At 42.3% G+C, this 24,703-nt stretch overlaps 2 protein-coding genes across 2 annotated transcripts in view; both read right to left on the bottom strand.

Annotated features, from left to right (window-relative positions):
• Nucleotides 1-698: 698 nt before the first annotated feature.
• Nucleotides 699-10,364, bottom strand: LOC109478409 (mucin-2-like). The gene is made up of 13 exons (XM_019779937.1): nt 10,188-10,364; nt 9,742-9,839; nt 9,221-9,302; nt 8,664-8,848; nt 8,164-8,279; nt 7,544-7,680; nt 7,197-7,295; nt 6,849-6,978; nt 5,788-6,506; nt 5,033-5,734; nt 4,684-4,806; nt 3,944-4,063; nt 699-3,672 (listed from the first exon to the last, which is right to left on the bottom strand). The coding sequence occupies exons 2-13, from the start codon at nt 9,828-9,830 to the stop codon at nt 1,477-1,479; spliced, it is 4,698 nt and encodes a 1,565-aa protein (XP_019635496.1). The 5' UTR covers nt 9,831-9,839; nt 10,188-10,364; the 3' UTR covers nt 699-1,476.
• Nucleotides 10,365-15,931: 5,567 nt separating this feature from the next.
• Nucleotides 15,932-24,703, bottom strand: part of LOC109478408 (fidgetin-like protein 1) — a 98,452-nt gene continuing 89,680 nt past the window's right edge. The window contains exons 11-18 of the mRNA XM_019779936.1: nt 21,977-22,093; nt 20,803-20,882; nt 19,304-19,374; nt 17,819-17,980; nt 17,542-17,597; nt 17,146-17,309; nt 16,562-16,662; nt 15,932-16,238 (exon numbers count right to left, since the gene is read on the bottom strand). Coding sequence (XP_019635495.1) covers nt 16,116-16,238; nt 16,562-16,662; nt 17,146-17,309; nt 17,542-17,597; nt 17,819-17,980; nt 19,304-19,374; nt 20,803-20,882; nt 21,977-22,093 — 874 coding nt within the window. The 3' untranslated portion in view covers nt 15,932-16,115. The remainder of the gene's footprint in view (nt 16,239-16,561; nt 16,663-17,145; nt 17,310-17,541; nt 17,598-17,818; nt 17,981-19,303; nt 19,375-20,802; nt 20,883-21,976; nt 22,094-24,703) is intronic.

Below are 24,703 nucleotides of genomic sequence, written 5' to 3'. Positions count from 1 at the left end.
GGCGTAACCTGTGATAAGCCACGTCTCTGTACTCCGTAGGTTCAAAGGTATTCAGACTTTGTTCTCAAGGCCAGAGATAAAGGCCACACGGCCAGGGAGTGCTCACATATTTACTATTGCATCAGCAATGAACAGTTCAAAGTACGCTTTTCATATCTGAAGTACAAAGGTCCTTTCTCAAGCTGTGTCCATTCCAATCAATTTCGCTTTTTGTTTACCTCTCCTCACTTTCTGAATGTCATAGCCTAGTTAGATCCATCTGAAGTCTTCTAAGATGTGAAAACGAATCAGAAGATCCAAGCAACAAAAAATTCATGTCAACAATAGCGACCATACCTTTGTCATACTCAACCATCTTTTCAATTCCTTATACTTACGTGATTATGTAAGCGTTGATTAGTTCTGCTAGTTCATTTTAGTGATAGCTTGGGTACCTAACCTTTTAGCTCCCGGGTCCTACAACCTCTCGGCAAAATAGGCTATTTCAGTGACGCTCAAAGGAGTGTCAGATAGGTGACAATGGAAATATGCGGATGTAATTTTTAGTACTACTTGGATGTGACTCTCATTAACATTCGAATTGAGTTGTTGTAGTCATCTTAATCGGCTATGGTGAATGTCAGTCATCATCCCAGTTTCTTCTGATTCTCTTGAAGCAAGATGAAAATGACAATGAAGCAAAAATGACTGTACTCTCATTAACACACCAGATTATTTAATCAGCAAATGTGGTCAAATATGTACACAGCTGGGCTTTTTCTTCAGCAGAGGATTGTTGCCACTTTACAATCCAACCTGTCATACACGTACTGTGACGTACATACGTTTTGTTGTATATTATTGGGCCTTGAAAAATTAATTCAAATAGTTAACAACAAATACACTGTACTACAGAAAATATCACGAAGCCCATGACCACGACTTCCAATGATGCTTTGACAAGACAATGTCCACACAAACATGAAGTTGACTTGAAGACAGAAAGGCTGGCAAAGTTTGGAGGACAGAACATAGATCTACTGTCTAAGACAGACATGAATTAAATGGAAAGGTAGAAATGTATTCTTAAAAAAATGTTTACTTACTTAATCTTTAGATAATAGGAATTAAAATCTAGATACTCCTATATTATGTTGAAGTCTTAAACTTAGATATTCCTATACTTCCAAATAAACTACTGAACATATTTGAAGCTGAAACATCTGAGGATATGCAAAAAAAAAAAAATACAAGCTAAAACTGACGGGCCTAATTAAGTAAGACAATTAAAGGATCATCACAAAACTAATAAACATTACTTGCATAAATTAACAAAATAAAGCAGATCATATCAGAAAGTACACCGGTGCACATTCAAAACAGATTGTGACCTTGATCCAGGTTGAAAGCTGATACAGATAATATAAAACTATTGTATAAAGGGAGGTAAACTGTTTATTTACAAGCCTGCAAAGAGATAAACTTGCAGAGATAAAATTACTTCCTTCTAGACCTGAGGGTCCTCTTTACTGGTGTTGGAGATTTAGCAGGTGCTGCCTTCTTCCCTGCTGCCCTGGTTTTCTTGGGTGTTGGAGTGGCTGGTTTTTCTGCAGCCTTTCCTCGTGTGCTCCTAGACTTCACCGGTGTGGCTGGCTTCTCCTCCACTGCCTTCCTCCTAGAAGTGCGGGTTGTCTTGGCTGGAGATGCTGCCTTCACCGGGGAAGCCTTAGCTGCCTTTGCTCTGGTGGCGCGGCCCTTCTTGGCAGGCACTTCAGCTGGTGCAGCCTCCTCCTCCACTATTTCCGCTTTAGACCTCGTGGTGCGAGCCTTTTTGACAGGAACTTCAGCTGGAGTTGGTTTTTCAACCTCTTCCTTTTTTGTAGCCCTTGTGGCCCTGCCTCGCTTGGCTGGAGCCTTTACTGGAGAGACTGGGGCTGGTGCTTCCTCCTTCTCTTCCTCGCTGACAGCTGCCTTCCCACGTCTTGTAGTGCGTGTCTTCTTGGCAGGGGAAGCTGCTGCGGGTTCCTGAGTTGCTGCTGCCCTTTTCGCTCCCCTCTTGGGTTTCTCTGGAGAAGCTGCGACCTCAATGACCTTTGGTTCTGCTTCTTTAGCACCACGCCTCGTGCGCTTTACCGGCGAGGCAGTCTTGGGTGCAGGTTCAGCTGAAGCCTCCTCGACAATCTTCTTCGCAGGTGCTCTCCTCCCTCCCCTGGTCTTCTTGACCTGCACAGGTGAGGCAGGTTTGGCAGGTGAGACCACCTTCTCAGGACTGGAAACCACCACCACTTCTGGCTCCACATCTTTGACTGCCTTTTTGCCACGACCACGAGAGGTACGGGTCACAACAGGAGCTTCCTCTTGGGTCTCTGGAGCTGCTGCTGCTTTACCCCTACGAGTCGCCCGCTTGGTTGGCTTTTCAGGCGATTTCTTTGGGCTGACGACTTGCACCTCAGCCTCCTCCAAGTTGGCAGGCTGCTTGACAGCTGTTTTGGTAGCCCTGGTCTTCCTTGTCTTCTTGGGGGCTGGCTCAGGAGTTGGTGGTACATTGATGGTAACCTTCTTGGCCTGACGACCACGCTTTGCAGGTGGTGACTTGGTTTCCTCTGCTGTGTCAGACAGTTCCTCAACACGGGCCCGCTTGCTTCCGCGTGTAGCTGTCTGTGCAGGTGATTTGACTGGAGTTGGCTCAGCTGCCTTCGTTACCTTCTTGGCGCTTGCAGACTTCTTGGCACTGGCTGGTGCCTTCTTCTTACTTGCTGGGGTTTTGGCAGGGGTCTTTCTTGCAGGTGTAGAAGAGACTGGGGAGGCAAACATCTCTGGGATTCCAGTGTAGTCATCAGTGAACTCATAGACATCCAGTGCCTTTTGACGAGGAGTTGTCATCATCCTTTTGATGCCACGCAGGTCCTCTAATGGAGCTGACTTGTTCTTCGGGGTGTGGAAGATTCGCTTCAGGGCAGTGGGGCTCTCCACTGGTTTGCCAGGCTGTGTTTTTGGGGTCTTCATGATACGCTTGATTCCAGACGGGGTGCTGACAGGGGAAGCAGCAGCTGCTTTCGGGGTCTTCATGATGCGCTTCAGACCAGCAGGGCTGCTGACAGGGGATGTGGCAGCCGCTTTTGGGGTCTTCATGATACGCTTGAGACCAGCTGGGCTGTTGACCACAGCACCCTTAGTCTTGGGGGTCTTGGTGAGCCTTTTGATGCCTGATGGGCTGATGACAGGGGAGCTGACTGCTTTTGGTGTCTTCAGCAGACGAGCAACACCGGCAAGTGCTGTGCTGTTCCTGCCTCGGCCTGGAGTGGGGGTGTTCAGGGGGGACACATACATCTCCCCGGGGCTGTTGGGGGTCTGCAGATCAGCATACAGGCTGGACACACTCAACTTCTGGCCTGACTTTGGAGTGTTGGAAGCAGACTTGGGGGTCTTCTTTGCAGAAGACTTGGGGGTCTTCTTTGCAGAGCTCTGCTTGGGTGTGGCCTTGGGTGAGGGAGTGGCAAACATCTCCTGCATTCCTGTGAAACTGTCGTCAGAGGCCTTGACAGTGCTCTTCTTGGTAACGCCAGACTTGCGACCCTTGCGGAACTTGGCAGGAGCTTTCTGTGGCTTGGCTGCTGGAGTCCTTGCCTTGCGGATAAAGATGGTTGCCGGGGAGTCGACATGCCCTGTAGTCTTCACACCCATCCTTGGGGTCTGTACAGGAAAAAAGATCAGAAAGAACTTATCAGCACATGGCGTGGGCTTGGAATATGTAAGCCTTACCAAACTCAAATGAAGTTATGCAGAGGTCATTGACATGTAACTACTAATGTCATCTTTGTTTTCAAATAGTTAACATGGGTTTGTTCTTAGAGGCAAACCCGAAAGGATATTGGGCTGTTCAACATTCTATCTAAAAACAAGTACAAGACTACAGCGATCACTCATTACTCATGAGTTAATAGAGCTATGTAAAAACTCCCACCTTAGGTGCCTTCAACATGCTCTTGCGCTTGGCAAGAGACAGCTTCTTGCTGGCGACCGTTTGGACGGCTGTCTTTGTTTTCACAATCTTGGCTGCAACAGGTCCGGTGACCGAAGTAGACTGGTACAAAGAAGAAACATTGGTTTATTATTAGACAGCAATGATACTCTTGTGTTGTGAAGATACATTATCTATGTACAATTTTTCATGAGATTTTTTTCTGCTGCACATTTGCTGTAAGAAATATGGATATAAAAGAACTAATATATCCCATAGTTCTCACCAGGCTGTTTGAGCGTAGGGGCCCCCTACGCTGTGATTTTGACCCCCTACGCTGTGATTTCGCCCCCTACACTGTGTTTCAACCAGCGTAGGGGTGGTTTTTGGGGGCAGAAGCTTCATTAATCTTTAAAAAAATGAAAATATAACTTAAGAATGAAGTTATAACAAAGGGAAAACAAAATCTGTCCCCCAATAAACAATAAATAGTGTCTTAAGTGGTTAATATGAGTTACAAAATTTTTGGGGGAGAATATCAGACCCGATTTTGGGACTCATTGTGCGACTCGCGCCGCGGAAAGTTGCCCGTCTAATACCTGACCCCTACGCTGTGAAAAAATCCTGGTGAGAACCCTGTATCCAATGTGGAAAGGTGTACAAAAATCGAGACAAACACTTAAGCTTTGGACACATTTATAAAGATGTGACAAGTGAATTTGTAATAGCTTGTGTCAATTTACCTTTTTGTTGGCTGCCTTTACAATGTCTGCCCAGGTCTTTCTTGCCGGAGTTTTGCGGGCTGGGGTGCGACGTGCCGGTGTCTTGCGAGCGCTCTTTGGAGTCTTCACTGTAACTTGCATGGCCTGAAGCAACAGAGCAGTGATAGAAACATTTTACAATAGTTCAGGGTTGAAAGACATTCATCTCAGTACCTGAATTCATAGACACTAGATTTTACCCGACCTTTCGTCAAAACATAATTTAACTTTTAAGGTGCTTCTGGTATATTCAAAATCTAGCAATCTGATGCCTTCTTCAGCACAGTATTGTTATTTATGAACAATCAATGCAATGAACATCTGGGCCTACCTTCCTACGCTTTCCAGCAGGGGCATCATCACCTGGGGTGCTCAATTTCCTCTTCTGACCACGTTTGGCTGGGGTCGCCACCTTCTTAGGTGTCTTTTTCGGGGTGGCTGCTTTCTTAGGAGTCTTCTTGGCTGGGGTAGCTGATTTAGGAGTCTTCTTTGCAGACGTAGCCACCTTTGCAGGTGTAGCAGACTTGGGTGTAGCCACCTTGGCTGGAGTAGCGGACTTGGGTGTAGCCACCTTGGCTGGTGTAGCGGACTTGGGTGTAGCCACCTTGGCTGGTGTAGCGGACTTGGGTGTTGCCACCTTGGCTGGTGTAGCGGACTTGGGTGTAGCCACCTTGGCTGGAGTAGCAGACTTGGGTGTAGCCACCTTGGCTGGTGTAGCGGACTTGGGTGTAGCCACCTTGGCTGGTGTAGCAGACTTGGGTGTAGCCACCTTGGCTGGTGTAGCGGACTTGGGTGTAGCCACCTTGGCTGGAGTAGTGGACTTGGGTGTAGCCACCTTGGGAGAAGCAGCCTTGGGTGAAGCCTTGACCGGTGTTGCTGCCCTTTTCGGGGAAAGTTTCTCGGCACGAGCAGTGACAGCTTGCTTGAGCTCTTCACGCACTGGTGTGGGGAATCGACGAGCCAAGTTGGGGGAGGCTCCAAGGGCCTTCTTGGCAATAACCCTTCTGAGCTCCTCCTTTGCTGGAGTCGACATCTTGACCCTTGCAGGAGTTGGCGTCCTTTTAACTGTAGCAGGCTTGGGGTAACTTGCTTTGGTGATGCCATCTTGGGAGAGGCTGCCTTGGGACTTGCCTTCACTGGTGTCCTGGCCTTAGGAGTGGCTGCCTTGGTCTTGGGGGTGGCTGCCTTGGTCTTGGGCGATGGTGTCCTGGCTTTGGGTGATGGTGTTTTGGCTTTGGCTGGTGTCTTGGCTTTTGGAGATGGAGTCCTTGCCCTTGGAGGTGTCTTGGTCTTAGGCATGGCAGCCTTGGTTGGTGTCTTGGCCTTAGGTGATGGTGTCTTGGCCTTTGGAGAAGGTGTCTTGGCTTTTGGAGATGGGGTCTTGACCTTGGGAGGTGTCTTCCCCTTAGGTGTGGCAGCCTTCACTGGTGTCTTAGACCTGGGAGAAGGTGTCTTAGCCTTTGGAGATGGGGTCTTTGCCTTGGGGCTCTTCCCACGAGGAGTGGCCTTTTTCGGGGTGATCTCTTCTCCCTCTGCTATGGTTGCTGTTCGTGGAGCCAACGAGAGACGCTGCTTCTTCATGTCAGGGGTTTGGGTAAGTATCCCTCCTGTGGACCGCCTTGTCATTGGGGATGCCCCACGACGCAAGGGCAGGGCTGGGGGGAGCTTCTTGTCAAAGTGCTCAGGACTGAGAGCAGGACCAAACGACACACGCTTGGACAAGGACTCGTAATCGGAGGGACCAGAGGACTTCCTCTTTTTGCTTGATGACTTGGCAGGTGTGACTTTTGCAGGGGTTGCTTTTTCTGAAATGGAAGACTTACAATGAATCTCTGGAAGCAGCAGCACCAACATCAATATAAGATAGGTAGTTTAAACTTTGGTTGTATCAAAAAATCATAAAACTGTAATATTCTCAATCAATTGTTTACAATTCTAAGTTGTAATAATTTTGTAATTTTGCAATACCCTAAGCATAACCAGTCCATTTCATTAATCGTTCTCATGAACTAAATGACAATACATAAATGAAGTTGCTGCCAGTACAAGAAGGTAAGCAAATTTGGCTCAGGAAATAAAACATGACATAATATTAATTTTTCTACAGTTTAGCCCTAAGTATAACTAGTCTATGCCATCATACTTACTGGTCTTTGGAGTTTTTGGCGACTCCTCAGACAGGGCCTCCTGAAGTGGTGCAGAGCGACGGCGGAGCTCAGTGATGCTGGTCTTCAGCGGCATCACAGCAGGCTGCCGGGGGCTACCAAATGGAGGAGCCTATAGGGGGGCAAAGTGGTCAGAGATGAGCAACATGATATCCAAACTAACACATGATGATACCAATACAGACTGTAGTTAAACAAATAAAACACCTAGGCATCAGACCGAGATGTGTCAACAGGACTTCAGTATTACGTCCCCGTATAAACTACGGTCATCATCTGCAATGCCTTCAAGTCACTGCACTTGACAAGTAACACAGAAAGCACACTCACCTTCTTACCACTCTTCTTGAGTGGGGAGCTTGCGCGCTGGCTGGTGGCAGGGGATGATTCCTCTTCAGGCTTGGGGCTAGCAGAACGTGCTGGAGATTTCTACATCAAAGAAAAACATGTAAAAATACATGAATATACATACACATAAAATGAAAATTAACAGAAAAAAAGACTTGCTCGATTCCCACATACTTGTATCTTGATCTTCGAATATGAAGATAATGATTTTTTAAACTTATAAAATTACAGCATTAGGTGTAGTGAAAAAGTACCATTCAATATTTCACATGTCTTTGTTATGACCTTCCAAATGCACATGTGCAGGACACCCTGTATTCTCCATTTACCTTAGGAGTTGCCTTCTTAGCAGGTGTGGCAGACTTGGGTTTGGGAGACTTGGCAGCAGGAGTACCGGTCTTTTCTGGTGCAACCTTGCCTGGAGACTTCTTGGGAGTCTTGGCCTTGCCAGGGCTCTTGGTGTCTGCTAGTGAGATACAAAATACATGTTGGTGTACTTTGGAATGAAATCTGTTCGTGTGAAATCATGTTCATTGCAATGACCATGTCTGCCATGATTCGGTAAGTCTGTTTACTGCAGTAATTATAATTTCCTACAATACAGCACATCTGGTAAAGTGTTACTAAATTTGAAACAAGGCACTGAGGTTGTCTGTTCGAATTTAAGTTGTCTGTCAAAAAAATTATCCCCTCAGCTCTAATACAAGTGAAGAGACACATCCTTTCTAATTGGTTAATACATCATGACAACTTTCCTCTTTTTACCAAGTTAAAAATCAAGGGTCCTTACATAACTTTTTATGAACTTTACAAAATGTTTACAAGTACACAAACGTCATGTTCCAAGTGAAGATACAAGCAAACACAGAACATTCTGTAATGACTTTATTTGCTGATATTCACATAACATTGTAAAACTAAAAGACACACAAACAACAGAACAATTTACCATTTTCACTACCTCTTTTAGTTGGACTACCCCCCTTCTTCGGGGTTGTTCCAGCCGGCACCTCTGTCTTTCCCCCTGCCTCCTGGATCTCATGGAGCGGTCCAGAACTCACAGATCTGTGGAGAATGACGAGGAACTGATCAAATATCTGTGGTATTTTCTTAGCTTTCATTTTCAGTCTCAATCAGCAATTTCCAATTAATTGTGTTGCACCAATTGTTTCAACCACAAACCTCCAAACACTGCTGCATACTGTTGATTTTAACTGTGGCAGTGCTACAAATTCAACTGAAGTTACAGTAAGTATTTCTGAGATTGTGTTCAGGAAATGCCCCTGTAATGCAGCTCATGCTCAAAAATACTAGTAACCAACTGGAGATGCATATGTATTATAACCCCCAAATTGTTATTCTGAAACTTGTTGCAAAAAATATTAGTTCTGAGTCAAACTAACTTAGAGTCAGACACATTTGTCTAGACTCTAAGAAAAGGTGCTTTACTTGTCTGGGGACTGCTGCTTGCGCTTGGAGGGGCTGACACAGAACTTGGAGGTCGGAGGGAACTCGAAGCGGAAGGAGCGATCAATGATGGTGAAGACATCCTTATGTTGGATGACGACGGACTTGGAGACAGGCTTGCCATTCAGGATGGTGGGATTTACATCACTTAGGTTGGACAGCACAACCTGGGGATTCGTAAAGACATGCCTTTAGAAGGATTTACCAAGCCAGAGGTCTTGAACTAACCACCTACATTACTACTACAATTTGCAGCAAGAAACTACAGATGACAGGTACAATATGAATAACATGAACTTTGTAGGTTAAAAAATCCAGCCTCAGTATGACAGATACTATTGCAAGTTAGCAATTTAGCAGCAAGATCACTAGTACAGTAGCTGCTTGTTACAACACACCAAAACTTAAGTCTTCTTGTGATGCTAATATAGACAATTACAATGTCAAGGCAGAGAAAAGTCAGCAAAACTTGTCGAGTTGTCTGCAGCTGGTTCTGTGGTGTCAATGACAACAATAGGATATGAAAACTGCCACCCTACCTGTTCATTATCCTTCACGTCCACCTTACAGTGTTCCCTGGACACATTGGGCAGCTGGATTCTGATGTCACATTCGTTGGTCCTTTGCAGCGGGACAAAAATTCAAATTCGTCTCTCAAAGTCCATCGACAAATTTTAGCAAGTTGACAACACGTTATCTCGTCTCTTGTTTCAATAAGTTTTATCAGTGATGGTGCCGTGGGCAAGATTGAAATACAATAGGTATCCTGTAATAGACCAGTAGACTAGACGGTACTAGACCTAAATCATTAGTAAATCTAATGTACTTTATGAGAAAATCAACACACCAAAATTTGTTGTGGATTTGAAATTCTCAAATTATTTCGAACAGTGGGTCTCCTTCAAACCAGAAAAAAAAGAGAAAAATCTGAGAACCAAGTAATTGAATTTCATTGGCTTTCCAGAATGTCTATGCAATTTGATGCTGAGAAAATCATGTAAAACGTTATGAGTACAAGTATCAAGAGTTTGTTGTCTGGGTCTGGAAATTCTGTACTTACCTCCCGAACAGACACGTGTTGGCGGTGAGAGGGAAGTGCGCCCCGTCCTCACCATTACGTTTAATCACCACTATCTTGCCGAAAAGCATCGCGACACGCTGGAAGAAGGGGACAACAAATTTGTTAGACTTGAATTATTTTTGTCAGGGAGCCTGTTGCAAAGTTGTCAAAAACTTCACAATCACATGATGAAATAAAACGGTTTGGGCAAAAGGGGGAGGGAAGAAAAATTAAACACAAACAAAAAATACCAGCTTGCACCGATTTATCATTGAATCCAACCATCTGTTGAAATTAAAAGTGCATGAAATATTAGAACGTTGGAAAGTTTAGCTTTTGTGCAAATATTCTCACCTGAAAGCGGTCAAAACGACCGTTGACTAAACAAAGGGACAAGCAGAGCTAACTGACAAGAACGAAACGGCAATACAAGAAAGAAATCTTACCTGAATACGTACAAAAATCACACAGACGTGTTCCCTGTTATATGTAGATCCCTAGCTTAGAGTTAATTCTCCCGGCAAGGAGAATAAACTAAAAATCACGCGCAAATTTTTGCATAAACGCGCTGGCACTTCCACGCCGCGAAATTTGCAGGAAAAAATAGCTACAGTGGACGGATCACCCTCTATTTGTCCATCCGCACAAAGTAGTTCCAGTGAATATTATCACTTAATAAACTACAGAAAGCTAGTAAGTGTCTTGAACTTCACATCAGACAACGTTTCCTTTACATTTCTAATAAAATTATGTGATATTAAATATAGTATCAGAATTTTTGCGTTTTTAAATTTTCGTGCGGATGGATATTGCGGCGAGTGAAAACAAATTAGTCGCCGGTTCGGTTAGAAGTTTGAATTACAGCGCCCTTTGTTCTGATTGGTTACAAGGAACATGCCCGGACATGTCACCTTTCCTTATATGGAATAGATTAGTCCAAGTCAGACCGCAACGTTACCACTTCATTTTTTCTATGCAGTGCCGAGAAGTTTCACTCTCAAACATAGAATAGTACTTATTTTGTAAAATGATTAAAATTACGTAGTAAATGTATTATAAGATATCTTTATCCATCTTATCCTTTCAAAGAGAAAGTAATGTACATTTTGGTACTCCGAGAAATGGTACCGTCTAAAGTACTTGCAATACTGGGCCTTACTGATAGAGGGCGCTAGTGTTAGAGCTGTCATTTTTATTAGTCTCCAAGCAGATGTCTGGAGGCAAAAGCGTTACGGTCATAGACCTGCCTGTCTAGATGGTCCTCTGCCACCACTCTAGACAGCCAGTTCTAACCCGAACGCTTTTGCAGCCAGACATCTGCTTGGAGATTAACTTGTAACAGTTATAACATGTAACACCCAATGGATGGAGCCTTTTGAAAGCAATGATGTTACAAGTCAATTGAGTGGTCTCAATATTTGAAGCAATGTTGGAATTGTCCATTTCCGATTTCGTCACAGATGTGAAGGAAAATGTGTTTGCTTGCAACTGATGCCTTTTCAGTTTGTCATCCATAGGTTACTTAGTTGTAGATTAAGTGCTAAACACCCCCAAACATCCATACAATCAACATTCACCAGTCAACTCATGATCACACTTTGCTCCTTTCTTGCTATAAAATTTTTTATTAACAGAATAAAGGAATATACTTTATTAATAATGCATTATTCAACTGTAAATGATGCTTGACACAAACTGCACCAAGCACAGCACAGTAAAACACCAAAGACCCTTCACGTGAAGAAGACTCCTGCTTTCACACATCGAGATGCTCAGGTGAACCAAAGTCAGGGAAAACTATCACAAACTTCAAGCTATAGTTTCTTCGACCTACTATCCACAAAGTTACAGTGACGGTTGGGAACTTGCTGGTCCCAGCTATAAGATAGAGGAGACAGTAGTATTTTTAACGATGGCTTTTCCATCGCCAGGCACGGGCAAGGTGTGCCTGGTAGAACCATACTTACACAATGTTCACTGTTCAAGACTATACAGCTAGCACACTGATAAGCAAATACATGGGCTCATTCACTGTCTTATCGATCAAGGGAATGTTACAGGTGTTTTTCACTGGCTACTTCTTAAACTCTACAAGTCAAACTTTTACACATACTGAGACTACTCAACATATCATCTACTAGGCTTTGTACTATTGGCTACTGAAGAACATTCAAAATGTGACCACTTGGTAGTCGTTCCTTTAAAGAAAATAGCAAGAAGACAAGTCTTCAGAGTTCATTTTTGTTGTCTTGCTGTTGCGCCATTGCGTTCACCTTCATCTGTACAAGGGTATGAGATGAATGAAATGGAAAATTTCACCAGCACAGAAAGTGGACATTTTTTTACGTGGCATTTGGCCTGTCTGAACTACATTATTTTGGGACAACACAATCTTCAGAACAACTTTTGTATACAAGAGAATAGAAGTATTAATTTTTTCTGGATGGTAAACTTTGACAACAGTCTCAAAATTCCAAAATCTAAAATGGTTTTATATTCCTGCTCCATAGAACTTTTGGTTGTTTTTTCTTTCCAATATTCATTGGGAGAAACAGTGAAAATAGTAGCATGTCCTGATAAGCAGTTACGACAGGTCTGGATTTAAACCTTAAGGGTATTTTCCCCCAGAAATGCAAATACTTAAGTGTTACAAACTTCCACATCAGTAATACAACTGTCCTCCCAAAACTCAGTCTTGGGTTTAAACATTAACAGTACAAGCCAACTTCAAATTGATAAGAACAAAAAAAAAAAGCAGCGGAGAATGCGCACAAATAGACCAGGCTGTCCCACAACATTAGCAGTGTTAAAAACGACAATAATGGCAACAAATCAACTTCATTTCAGCGCTATGGTACTGCAAAATGGTTCACACTTAGAAACATAAAAATCAAAACTATTTCCTTTTTTTGTGGTTTAAGTGTTAGATTGTCGCTTTATAATGTTTGAGAGATTTCATGGAGGCATGTTTTGTGTGAATCGTCTTAGTATTTCCCTGAGCTGAGTTGGCTGCATGTGCCAGAATATGGCTTTTCTTGTTCAAAGGACGGCGCACGATATAGACGAGAAAACAGGACATGTCTAACCAAGGAAACAATTTATCACCACATACTGGCCAAGTCCTTCTTGCAGTACAGTTCATCATAAACTATGTCTCGCAATTTTTGTATACACCAACAAAACATCTACCCAAATGTTTCTCCTGCTTCATTTTTTTAAATGGTGGAAGAGCCAACATTTCTGTCAAACTTCACTTTTGGCAAGACATGGTCCGAAGAGTCCTCTTTTGAATTAAATAAAAGGGAAAGAACACAGGACCGTTGTGATGATACAGCATGAGTATTTACAGAGTGGAACAGCCTGATAACAGGTACATGTACAGCTTCAGGATACATACTTACACAATCAGCATTAAAAACCAGGAATCGCCATATGTTAGCCCAATGCTATGCTCAATGTTTCTCTCTGGAGTACACTATTCTCAACTCTGTTTGCAAGGAAAGCAGAGTTCTAGGAAGGTTGTCACTCTACATGGTTATAGCTACAATAATCTGACTATATCTATTTATTTTTCTACACAAAAACTGCTGTGGTCTGTCCAAGTTGCCCCCATTTTTGTCTCATCATAGGAAGATTTGTAAATCCTTTGGCATGTGTTTATCTTTCATTTCAAACAACAAGGTACGGTAACACACAGTCCTCCACACGACATACACGGAGAGACATGAACAGGGTTGACATGTTGCTGCTCTGTTGGTTTTATAACTGCATATAACGGCAGTTTCACATGAATTCTTCTCTATACAGTTGCCCCTATACAACAGCTGTCCATCAAAGTTGTCATTCTGAGCCACTTTTAGAATCATGACAGTTTCTTTAAATTCTTGCAGTCTATTTACAAGACATCATGGGTCTTCACAAAAAGAAGACGTCTAAAAATACCTTATCTGTGGTCCACTTTTAGACAAATTTCATCAACACTACTAAATGTCACATTCAAAGACGACACAAATACATGGTTACAACTAGGAGGTGCCCCAACAAGATTGGTTTTTCACATGCAACATATCAACTCTTTCAAAATATTTGGTATTTCATTGAGGGGAATTGGTGGACAGAGACAGCTTTGATAGGCAGGTGTCAATCAAGGCCCTTTGTTGCCATAGAAACATGGAGGACTAGACAAGCTGCCCTTACTTTTTCCATTCTTGTCTGATAATTTGCATATAGCCTGGGCAATATGGTCCTACTATAAGGAGTTCTCTTCTGTTACAATACTCAGAAGTTTACAATCACTTTTTCCACTGACTAGCATACAGGAACCATATTCACTTGAAAAAAATGTTGCTGTGTTGCATGTTTGAAAAAAGTTCAGATTCACATAGCATGTATATATATAGCAAGCAAATAGAAAGAAAAACTTTCTTCTATAATGCAATGCTGGGTTCAATACCATGATGACTTGTATTTAGGCAGTAGAGTAGTACAATGTACAGTCACATGTAGCAGTGCTTGTTTGTTGCACACAGAATGAAGACGATACAGTTTGTTTTTAGCTTGTAGGATTGCATGTTGTGTGCTTGGAGGACACCCTCAAGAAAACTACACTCGTGACATGATGGGGCCACAAGGAATACAAAATTATGTCTTCAGGCCTCACAAGCTATTGTTCAAAACACCTTTTTTCTGAGGATATGGGATTCTATTTTATAATCTAGGTAGTTCTAGGCAACAGCTTTCTTGAGAATGATCTTCCATGTCACAATATATCATGTTACAGAGTTGTCCACTGTGGAGTTTGTTAAACTTCACCCCCTTAAACAGTCGTCAAATACATCAGTGTGTAGCCTGACTACAACATGCCTCTACCAGGCCCAATCAGCCTGTGAGAGACTGTGTAACACAGGCTACAATAACGTATGATTCTTTGCAACCCCCCAGACCAGTAGGCAATCCTGTAGTGGTTGATCCAGGGATTGTTTGCAATATTGAGGTAAGGTGTCGGTTCTGGACTGACCAGGTTTCCAAGCACTTCTTTGTCCATACACGAGTAAGAAAGGCAACAAAAGCAGAGTTGAAGTCTTTGGTTTTTCTATGTGTGTGTGTGTGTGTGTGTGTGTGTATCTTATATGTCGGCAAGGCAGTCGCAATACACATGTAGATATCCAGGAAGAGTTATATAGGCAATGACAATACAATACAGAAGGATGGCTGCATCAGTTATCAGTCGACTCACACCAACATCTACTCAGACCAGCTGGCTGGAACTTAACTTTTGTGGCATTTTTAACTTCACTTGATATGCACATTCCGACTCAAATGTCAACCCTTTTATTCACAGGCGAAATCAGTGGTCACATTGACCACACCAATCTGAACATTTTAAAAAAGAGAAAAGAGGAAAAGGTCACAAGGTTTGATGTCATTTTAACAGTAAAAATTATATAGAGATAGAGACCTGTTACAGTCTAATAGATTTTGACACTAGATGACAGTAGATCAAAGTTATATATGACAGTAGATATTTCCCTTTTTCAATGCAAGTGCTTAAGAATTTGAAAAAAAAAAAAAAAAAAAAAACAACATTTCAGATAGAAACTATGAAAGGTGACATTCTCAGTTGATAGTTTGCATATCTGTTATGAATGTTCCGCAGCCACAGACTTTTGACTGACATTCTTTACAAAGAAGAAACGTAGCTGATAGACATTTGACAGTAGATGTTTGGATGTGACTCTGGCAATGGTTTTGTTATGTCAGAGGGAATGGCATTTAACGTTTCTGTGGCTCAATCCTTCCTTTGACAGACCCTTGTATCTACGTACACTGTACCTAAAAAATCAGGTCGACCTTCCTTCCTAATATGTACTGTCTGAACCTATGTTAGAAAACAACCCTGTTTTTCCAATTGGCTTTGGGCTATGCACAGCTCTCTATACACTATACAAAATGCGAGGTTTTGTTGGAAAGTGTCACATACATGTATGGGAGACTGTGCAAATGTACAGCATAAAAGGGGGAGGGGGGCAACAAAAGCACCCTGAGCAAAAAATAAGGCAGGCCGTCTGTTACTGTGAGGTAGCATGTGGGGTAGAAGTCCACGACGCAAGATGAAAACACAAAAAAGTCTAAATTACACCACAGCTTTCGGGTAGGAGTTCTCAACTCGGCTTATAGCACTGGTCACAAGCACAAAACACAACCACGGAAAAATGGCAACAACTAGTATTAACTAGCTTTGGTTAATCAGTAATCATTGGTTGATTGAGTTAGCTAGAAGCTTGCTTTGGCTGCAGTAGGAGCAAGAGGGGCTTCTTGGACTGTCTCTTTGTTCAAAGTGCTCCAAAGATTTCCTGTAGTTTGAGAGGCTTTTCCTAGGTGGCGCCGCTGCCAAATTGTTTGTTCCACTCAACGTACAAGTCCAGGTCCTTCTGTGTTACACTTGGTCTGATGTGGCGAAAGGCTTCCTCACAGTCTCTGAACAGGATTGGCCTCACCTACAGAAAGCAGAGAACAGATCAATAAGAATATATCGGCAGGTCTCGAAATTCATTCATGTGAATCGGTGCACTGGTACACCTAACTTAAAATTTGATGCACAGAAAAAAATCTAAGTGTACAAATTCTAACATTAGCTAACATCAAAATTTTTAACAATAACACGATTTTCTTACTACTTCTGACTCATTACTGATAATACTAGGCATACAATATAGGCCATTGTGACCACCCTTTTTCCCAATGACACAAACATTAAGAATCCTGTCCATAGTGACCACCTGTTATATTGGTTCCCTGTATTGTATCCATTCTGACCCACCTGATCAGGAGTGATGTTCTGTATGTCGGAGCCCTGTATACTCCGGATGGGACCCAGGGCGGCTTCTCTGCACAGGTTGGCCATGTCAGCTCCAGAGTAACCTGCAACAAATATGCATTGTTACAACCTTGAGCAACATTACACTAATGGTCTACTGTGGCAATCAACAACTGTTTGTCTGTGTTTTTCTGCAGTGCAGTTTCTGTTTGTTCTGCCAGAGGGTGCCAACTGCGCGAGGGCGTGCCATCTCTGACTGCCTGTTGTACTGTTGTCTTAGACTGACTGGTAGCTTTGTTGGGGGAGAGCTGTTATTGCATGTATTGAATGTTAGGTTTTCATATCAAAGGCTTCAAATATAGTATTAAATCTACACATTAGGCCACACCACTTTATTTCCTTGATTTTCAGACATTTTGAGGTCAAAAAGCAGATATCATAAAAGCAGTGGAGAGGGAGAAAAATCTTGAACATGAATGTGCTTACTCTATGAAACTGATTGCCCTAAGACATAAACCTGGTCTTGAGACTTTGGTTTCGTTAGGTTTTTGCACGGTGTGGCCTTACTTTAGGATTCCTGTTCATACCTTCAGCTCTCTGACAGATGATGCTGATGTCGTCCTCTGTAAGGCTGTGGTTCTGTGTGGACATCAGACTGTGCACAATTTGGCAGCGTGCGGGGTAGTCAGGCAGGGGGATGTACAGCCTCTTCACCAGACGACGTCTCGCAGCTTCGTCAATCTCCTGCGGTCTGAAAATGGTCACCAAAACAACTTGTCAACTTACCATAGCCTTATAGGTTATTTCTGAGTCAGATGTTTATACCTGTATTATACTGTATATAACAATCAAACCTGTGCTAGTGACAACCTCCGCAAAAAAACTGGCCACTGCTGGTACAGTTGGTCAAAAGAACAAAGCAATTAATGTTGACTAAGTCTGTCTTGATATTTTTGTGTTTTGACAACTTCTGGTGTCCTTACCTGTTTGTAGCACCAATTATGAGAATTCTGTCTTCTGAACTTGTCCCAACTCCATCCTGGATATATAACATAATGGATTATAACAGTGAGAATGGCAACAACACAGATCACAATCAGTTTAACAAAGATTATTCTCCCAACAAGTACATTCTTTGGTGCTTCTTCCCTCTTCCTTAACACTTCACATCAAAGTAAAGTATGGGTAAATGTAGTACCATGTGCAGTTGCATTTTCTTACAAATCAAGTAGTGTTTTCAAGACTGGACACCAGACTTACAAATTGCACCAGGAATTCTGTCTTGATTCTGCGTGAGGCGTCGTGCTCGCCCTCAGCCCGCGATGACAGGAGCGAGTCGATCTCGTCGATAAATACCACAGCTGGTTGGTTACACCTGGCTACTGCAAACAACGCTCGGACCAGTTTCTCCCCCTCTCCCACCTGCAGGAGATAAAAGGGAAGGGCCATTAGGAACAATTTCTTAGCATTTGTAGCTAATTTTCTTGGCTCCCCCTTTCCACTGGAGGCTGAGCAAACCATTGAGTAATCAACTATTTGAAAGAATTCCATACATAAAGAACAATTTTTTTAAACAAAAAGAATTCCATACATAAAGAACAATTTTTCTAAACAAAAAGAATTACATACATAAAGAACAAATTTTCCAGTTTTGTGTGGTTTGTTGTCTTTAAATCATACTAAAACATAGTGCATCATAGTCCAATTACAAAATTAAGGGTCAATTAAATCCAATTTTCGTTGCTCAATGGTCCCATCACTCGCATGGCTCAAATGGTCTTAACAATTTATGTACAGCTAAATAACTTCTTTGCTGTTTTCTTCTTATCAAATCTAATGACTCGATGTCTGTGACAGATCTTCAAAATTGGCTGATCAACTCTATACAACTGCAAAAGTTGTATTTGATGACAACAGGTAGTAAGCCAATACTGTGAGGCCCCCTTGTGATGAGGGACTAAACTACATCATTTCAAAGATTATAGCAGCTTATCTAGTTTTCAAAGTTTGCGAAAAGTTTGCCAAAATGAAAGTTTTCAAAATGTAAGCGCATTTCAGAAAATAAGAGTATTACTATGACTGGATGTATGCAAACGAAAGTCCCTACAGCCAGGAAGACTTAAGGAGTTTCATCTGTAAAGTTTAACGGATTACAAGTCTGCGAGCAGTTTGAACAGTTGGCCATTATGTCCATCTGTGTGCGTCTGTCTGCACATTTAGGTTGGCACAGCATCTCACATGACTGGTCACCTAACGCTCTTCCACATGAGGCACATGCATCCGACACACGAGCACTGACACAGAAAACACACCCGTACCTTCCTCGCCTATCCATTAGCGTGGCAGAAAAGCGAGAGACAAATCAACTCGTTAGTCACTCTTGACAATTTCCGTATAATTTGGGGATAGCCGGCGACCTCTGGTGCCACCGACCTTCCCTTTGATACATGGTGACACACGACTGATGCAGCTCGTGTTCGGTGATTACCACTCATGCCTTTGAGTCTGGGCGATCACCACCGGCGATTGAATTTCTTACAACAAAATCCGCCTTTTCTGAACTTCATCAATTGATGTCGCATGCCCCGACTACAACAACTTCTAAACCCGATTGGATTTCATCCGATCAGAATCATACGTGGGGTATTATCACCAGAATGAAAAGGCAGCTCGAAAGCGAAATGGAGATCCTATTTCTTCGTGCTGGCTAGTGGCGTGTGTGCGTGTACGTGTGTGAGGGCTTACCCATTTCGACGTAAGGGAAGAAGCACTGATGCTGAAGAAAGTGGCTCCGGATTGACTTGCTATACATTTGCCTGCATTGACAGAAATGAAGGCATCTCAACATCACAGCAAACGCGTAACCCACACTTCTGTCAACAGGAGAGAGGTCCATGTAAAATTTATAACCAGGTTGGCTGTGTCGCCTCATATTCTTCATGTTTGGGTATCAAATGTGACTGGCAGCGGTACATGATGGAGTATCAGTGCAGGGCAATCTCGGCCCCACCAGTCATCACATTTCACTATATACACTTACCGACATTATAACAGTTTGATATATACACGCAACTCCCTGATTTAAAACCAACATTTCAGAATACCAAAAGGACTGAAAATGTGATCCTCAGCTTTTAATAGATACACTACAATATTACCAGTGATCGCATTTCATTATATATGCGTACCAACATTATTAACTGTTTGACAGATACATGTATTCTACGACTCCGATTTAAAACCCGTTTCTATAGCTAAAAGGATATTATCACATTTCCTTATATACACTCACTGACATTGACAGTTTGATATATATATATATGTACATGTACAGTACATCTACATGTACATGCAACTCCCTGATTTACAACCAACCTTTCTTGATACCAAAAGGGTTGAAACATGATTTTCATCTTTCATCTAGATACACTATATTTTTTCCAGTGATCATTACAAGTAAATATATCACATTACATGTACAACTGTTTAATAAATACTAGTACTACAACTACATGTAGCTAACTAGAAACCAACCTTTCCCAGTGCTATAAAAATGTACTCTTAACCTTCCAACTATAAATTATAATGTTTCCATCCATGTCCATACATGTAATATATCTCTATCTAATAGCAAATCTCATGTAAAGTAATATTGGAGTAATTAACCAAAATGAGTCCAGTAGGTGTGAAATCAACTTGAAAATGTGCAGTCTGTTGCAGGTTGGACATATGGTCAATTGTCATGGTTGTACAATATTTGCATGACAGACATGACAAAGGATAACCTATTACCAGCCAACCACTGACCTGTGCATGTACATTAGTCTCTACCTGACTTCAATGAGTTGCTAGAAAATAGTAAATTTGGCCAAAAATACTGAATAATTTGCCAGAGGAGTTATCCGGAGGTAGGAATCCCCTGGCAAATTAACCTGGAAAAATCTACTATTTTCCAGCAACCCATTAGAGTCTGGTAGAGACTAATGTACATGACATGTGTGAGTGTGTGTAATATGTTTCCCTACTTTCCTGCAGATTTCTGGACATAATTTTTCATTAAGCAACAATGTAGATCTAAACTGATTTATTTCCTCTATTAATTGGCCAGAGGATATCTTTTTAAGAAAGGAAATGTTATACAATACATGTATATCGTTTATTCTTGATGCAGAACATTTTGACAAATACATACATTGTGCAAAATGGGCTTTTTACTGCCTGACCATAGACAACAGAAGGCTTACCTATCAAGGTTTTTCCTGTTCCAGGAGGCCCAAACAATAAAAGCCCTTTGGGAGGTCCTCGAAGCCCCTTGAAAATGTCCCTGCCACAGGGAAAAGGAGAACACAACTTGACAAAATGTTTTGAAGGTTATTTTCAAAAAAAGAAACATCAACAAGGTCAGTCTTAAGGTACAAATGTAGCCTCCTCAGCAGGCTGTACAAGTTAGGGTTGCTTTGGGCTAATAATCTGCTTTTGTTCAGTTGCTTTTAGGCCCAACATCAGAAAAAAATTAATCATATCCTAATCCCCCCAAAACCTGAATCGTAGAGCCTGCTAAGGAGGTTACAAAAACATACTAATTCATTATTCATCTCTCTTTATATATTGTATATTTATGTATTATTCATTCCCCCAAAATTTGGATGGTACTTCGGAAAATGTAGTAAACTAAACATCAAAAACTGAAGTTCTACTTTAAAAGACTGCACGTCAACATATATCATAATTCTTAATCTTTCAGTGGCAGGATTGTCTACGATAAAAAGAGAGCGTAGCCTGGTGGTCTTAGGAATGTTCCATATAAAAGGCAGCTTTTACGACCAAACAAATCTGGCCTAATATTTTACTTTCAACCAAAGCATGACGTCATGACATTCTAACAGTGGTCTTTTCGAGGGTTAGCAAGAGAGCCAAATGGATGCACAATCAGACACGTAGCACATCATATCGCAATGTACGCCGTGTATTTGTATGCACGACTCTACTCTATAGCTTGAACATTCCTAATTTGCCCGGTCAAAACATGCCTGTCTCCAAAGCTAATGCCTGTCATTTTCTAATGTATTAGCTGAAATCCCTTTTATAGGGCCCAACTTGTATTATTAGCTCATTTCCATCCATGTAATGTTCTCAGTGGGCACACATCCGCGTCCGTTCTAGCGTACAAAATTCTGGCGCTCTCGGAGGAGTTGGCTACCACTCAATCCTGCCACCTTCACCCTACCTCAGACAGAAAACACACATTTCCTCTCCTAATCTGCTCAGATATTCATTATTTTGCCATAAAATCTGTTTTGGAGTCAGACTAGGGATGCTACCTAAGCAGATCCCATCCACAGATAAGCGGTGACTAATACGCTTAGTACAGGGAAAGTTGGGGGAATACATGGTGATTTGAAGCAAATGGGCGCTTACGGCCTGAGCATCGGCCAAATCACGATCTCCTTGATGGTGGCTTTGGCGAATTCCAGCCCCGCGATGTCGTCCCAGGACACTGGGGGGCCGTGGTCCATTATCTGAAACAATGTGCATTAAAAATGCTCAGTACGATGAAAGTGAGGGCCAAATTGGCTCCATGGGAGGGGGCCTTTTTACACAACGTTCTGGCAATATAAGACTCCATTAATGGGGCTGGAAGATGGATAGATACGTGGCGCAAAACGCATCCCTCTCTCCAGACAACAACTCAGCGCACACACGGGAGGCAAGTCTTATCCCTCTGGGCCTTCCACAGACCTTTCCACCACATTGTCATGCAAGGCTGCCTTCTTCCGCGAAGCAGCCTCATCCTAGTTACGCAGAGTCTTCACGCAAAGAAGATGACGAAGGATTTTAACTAGTTTGGGACAAAAAGTCGGGGGAAGACGGCCCCTCGGGGAGGCTGGACGCTCTGAGCGGGTTTTCTGCTCGGGTAGGTGGAATGTCCCCTTCGTCACTTTCAATGCCAGGGTGGGCTTTCGGCAGGCCCGGCTTTCCCTGGCTCAACACCTTGTGCTCATTCAATTAAATGCACTAAACGGCTGCGTTGGAGCAGCGCTTAACACATTTTGCTGAGTGAACATTAAAAGGGTATTTTGCACTTTTGGTCGGTACCACGGGAGAGAGGCTGCCGGCAGAGTCAGGAATGAATGTCCTGGTAAGCACACCCCCAGGCCACGTAAAGCTCACCTGTCTTGAGTGATGCAGCAAATTGAAAAACTTTGACAGCATCAATCATCGTATGGAAAAACTTCAATTTCTGGGCGGGCTAAATCTGCGGCCACAACAAGACTGGGGGTGGGGATTCAACAGCATAACTAAGCAAAACAATTCCTTCACATTTTCAACAGTATGGCCCCCTTTCAATGACTCACAAGAACTTACGAACTACGGTAAAACTGGAGAAATCCCTTGATGCGTTGATAGCCTTTTATACCATACCAACAACCATTGCCATGACAGCCTGGAGTAAGTACAGCATGTAAAACTCACACTTTTTTTACAGGCAAGCTTCAGGCAGCTTTCTACTCATAAACATCTAAAAGCTACTAGAGTCATTCCTAAACACACATTTACCAGAAAAGGATGAAGGCTAGGCCTTTAGCGTGTTAAATGTGACTTAAGGAAAAATGCATTACAGCAGAAATTTACTGTGTCACAAACATCAGAAGCACATAGATAAATTTCACACTGAAAAGATGCTGTTTTTAGTTAGTTTCACAAATCTCAGCAGTATCTTTGAGTACCAATTACTTTTATAGCAGTGTTAGTTTTGTTCGCTGGCCTTAGCTCAAATCTAAAAGGCGGGTTTACGGGCGGTTCGCTCTCACATACACAGTTGTTAAAGCAACAGTTAAAGGGGAAAATGGAAATCTTTAATCACATCTACTCATTAAAAATAATCATGTAGTTGACCATGTCTTGTATATCAATTCTGTAGTTCATCTAACACTTCATGAAGGAGTATTATGTACATGTAACACCAAAAAGGATTGTAACAGACTTGTTACATATATTACATGTAGGTTCACATATAACAAATCTTTTGGAGGATTTGGTTGGTTGTCACCTGATCTTAATGGGTCAGAAAGCTCCAATAATGGGGCCTAGGCTCTGTGCTTGGCTAGATAAAAAGTACCCCCAGTCCTTCCCTGCATCGGAATGAGAACAGAAGAAAGAATCTGTCCACTTTCCACAAGTAATCTGACTAGAAGATGATGAGCCTGACTGTTGGTCTAATGCACACGGGTGCCTAGTTTAATTACCCTGTAGAAGACTGGCATGTTGACAGTCTGCTCATCCTGCCAGTTATTTCTCGCTAGCTTCGTCACAGCTCCCTGACTCTACCTTATAAGCGGCTGTCTGCTGCGCCGACCGGGAAATTTTCCTCCCAAATTTGTCTCCTCACGCTGGGAAAGGGGCTAATTAGTTGCTGGCATTCCTAATTCTCAGTCTCGTTAGGGGCTAACAAACTTTACCTGTGGAATTCCCTTCTATTCAGGAATGATATCTGAAACCATCAATCAGAGGGAGCTGCAGAATCATAGGGTGGGTACTAACGGCCTGACCCATCAAATATTTTACAACCAAAGGAAAGTACCTGACTCATGTATGATTACTGGGACTAAAGCCTCACGCAGACAGGAAACAAGCACAAACATTCAACAGCAATGGCAGAAATAGTACCAAGTCTGGAGAGGAAAAATTAACATACTTGTAAATTTGTGTAACGACATCTGTTATTAATTACATCCATTATTAATGTTGTACAAGCAATTGTCTTGCCTCAGAGGAAGACATAACTATTTCATGCATCATACTGTATCTTTTAACCTTTTGCCAGTTAAGGTTTCTGTTTGGCACCAAATCTGTATTGGTCATGGGATTAGGCAGCAGGGGGAGGGGTTAATACTGTTGTGATTCTTTAGTTGTACAGATCATTCAGTAAGATTTGTATTCTATCATTTCAATAATCATTCATTGACAAAAAATAAACATATCTTTTGTACCACTATTGTAAAATCAATCTGGGAGGTAAGGGAGATTTGTTCTGTACATCTTTCTTTTTTTGTTGTTGCTGAAGCACATAGTCCCCATTGCAACATACATTCTACAACTTCAGAGTAAAAGCAATTTTTTGTTGCATCACTAAGAAAAGACCAC

Source organism: Branchiostoma belcheri, unplaced genomic scaffold (assembly GCF_001625305.1).
Source record: "Branchiostoma belcheri isolate BF01 breed outbred unplaced genomic scaffold, Haploidv18h27 scaffold44, whole genome shotgun sequence".
Classification (NCBI taxonomy): domain Eukaryota; kingdom Metazoa; phylum Chordata; class Leptocardii; order Amphioxiformes; family Branchiostomatidae; genus Branchiostoma; species Branchiostoma belcheri.
Note: the sequence above shows the minus strand (reverse complement) of the source record. Positions and strands in the feature narration are given on the sequence as shown.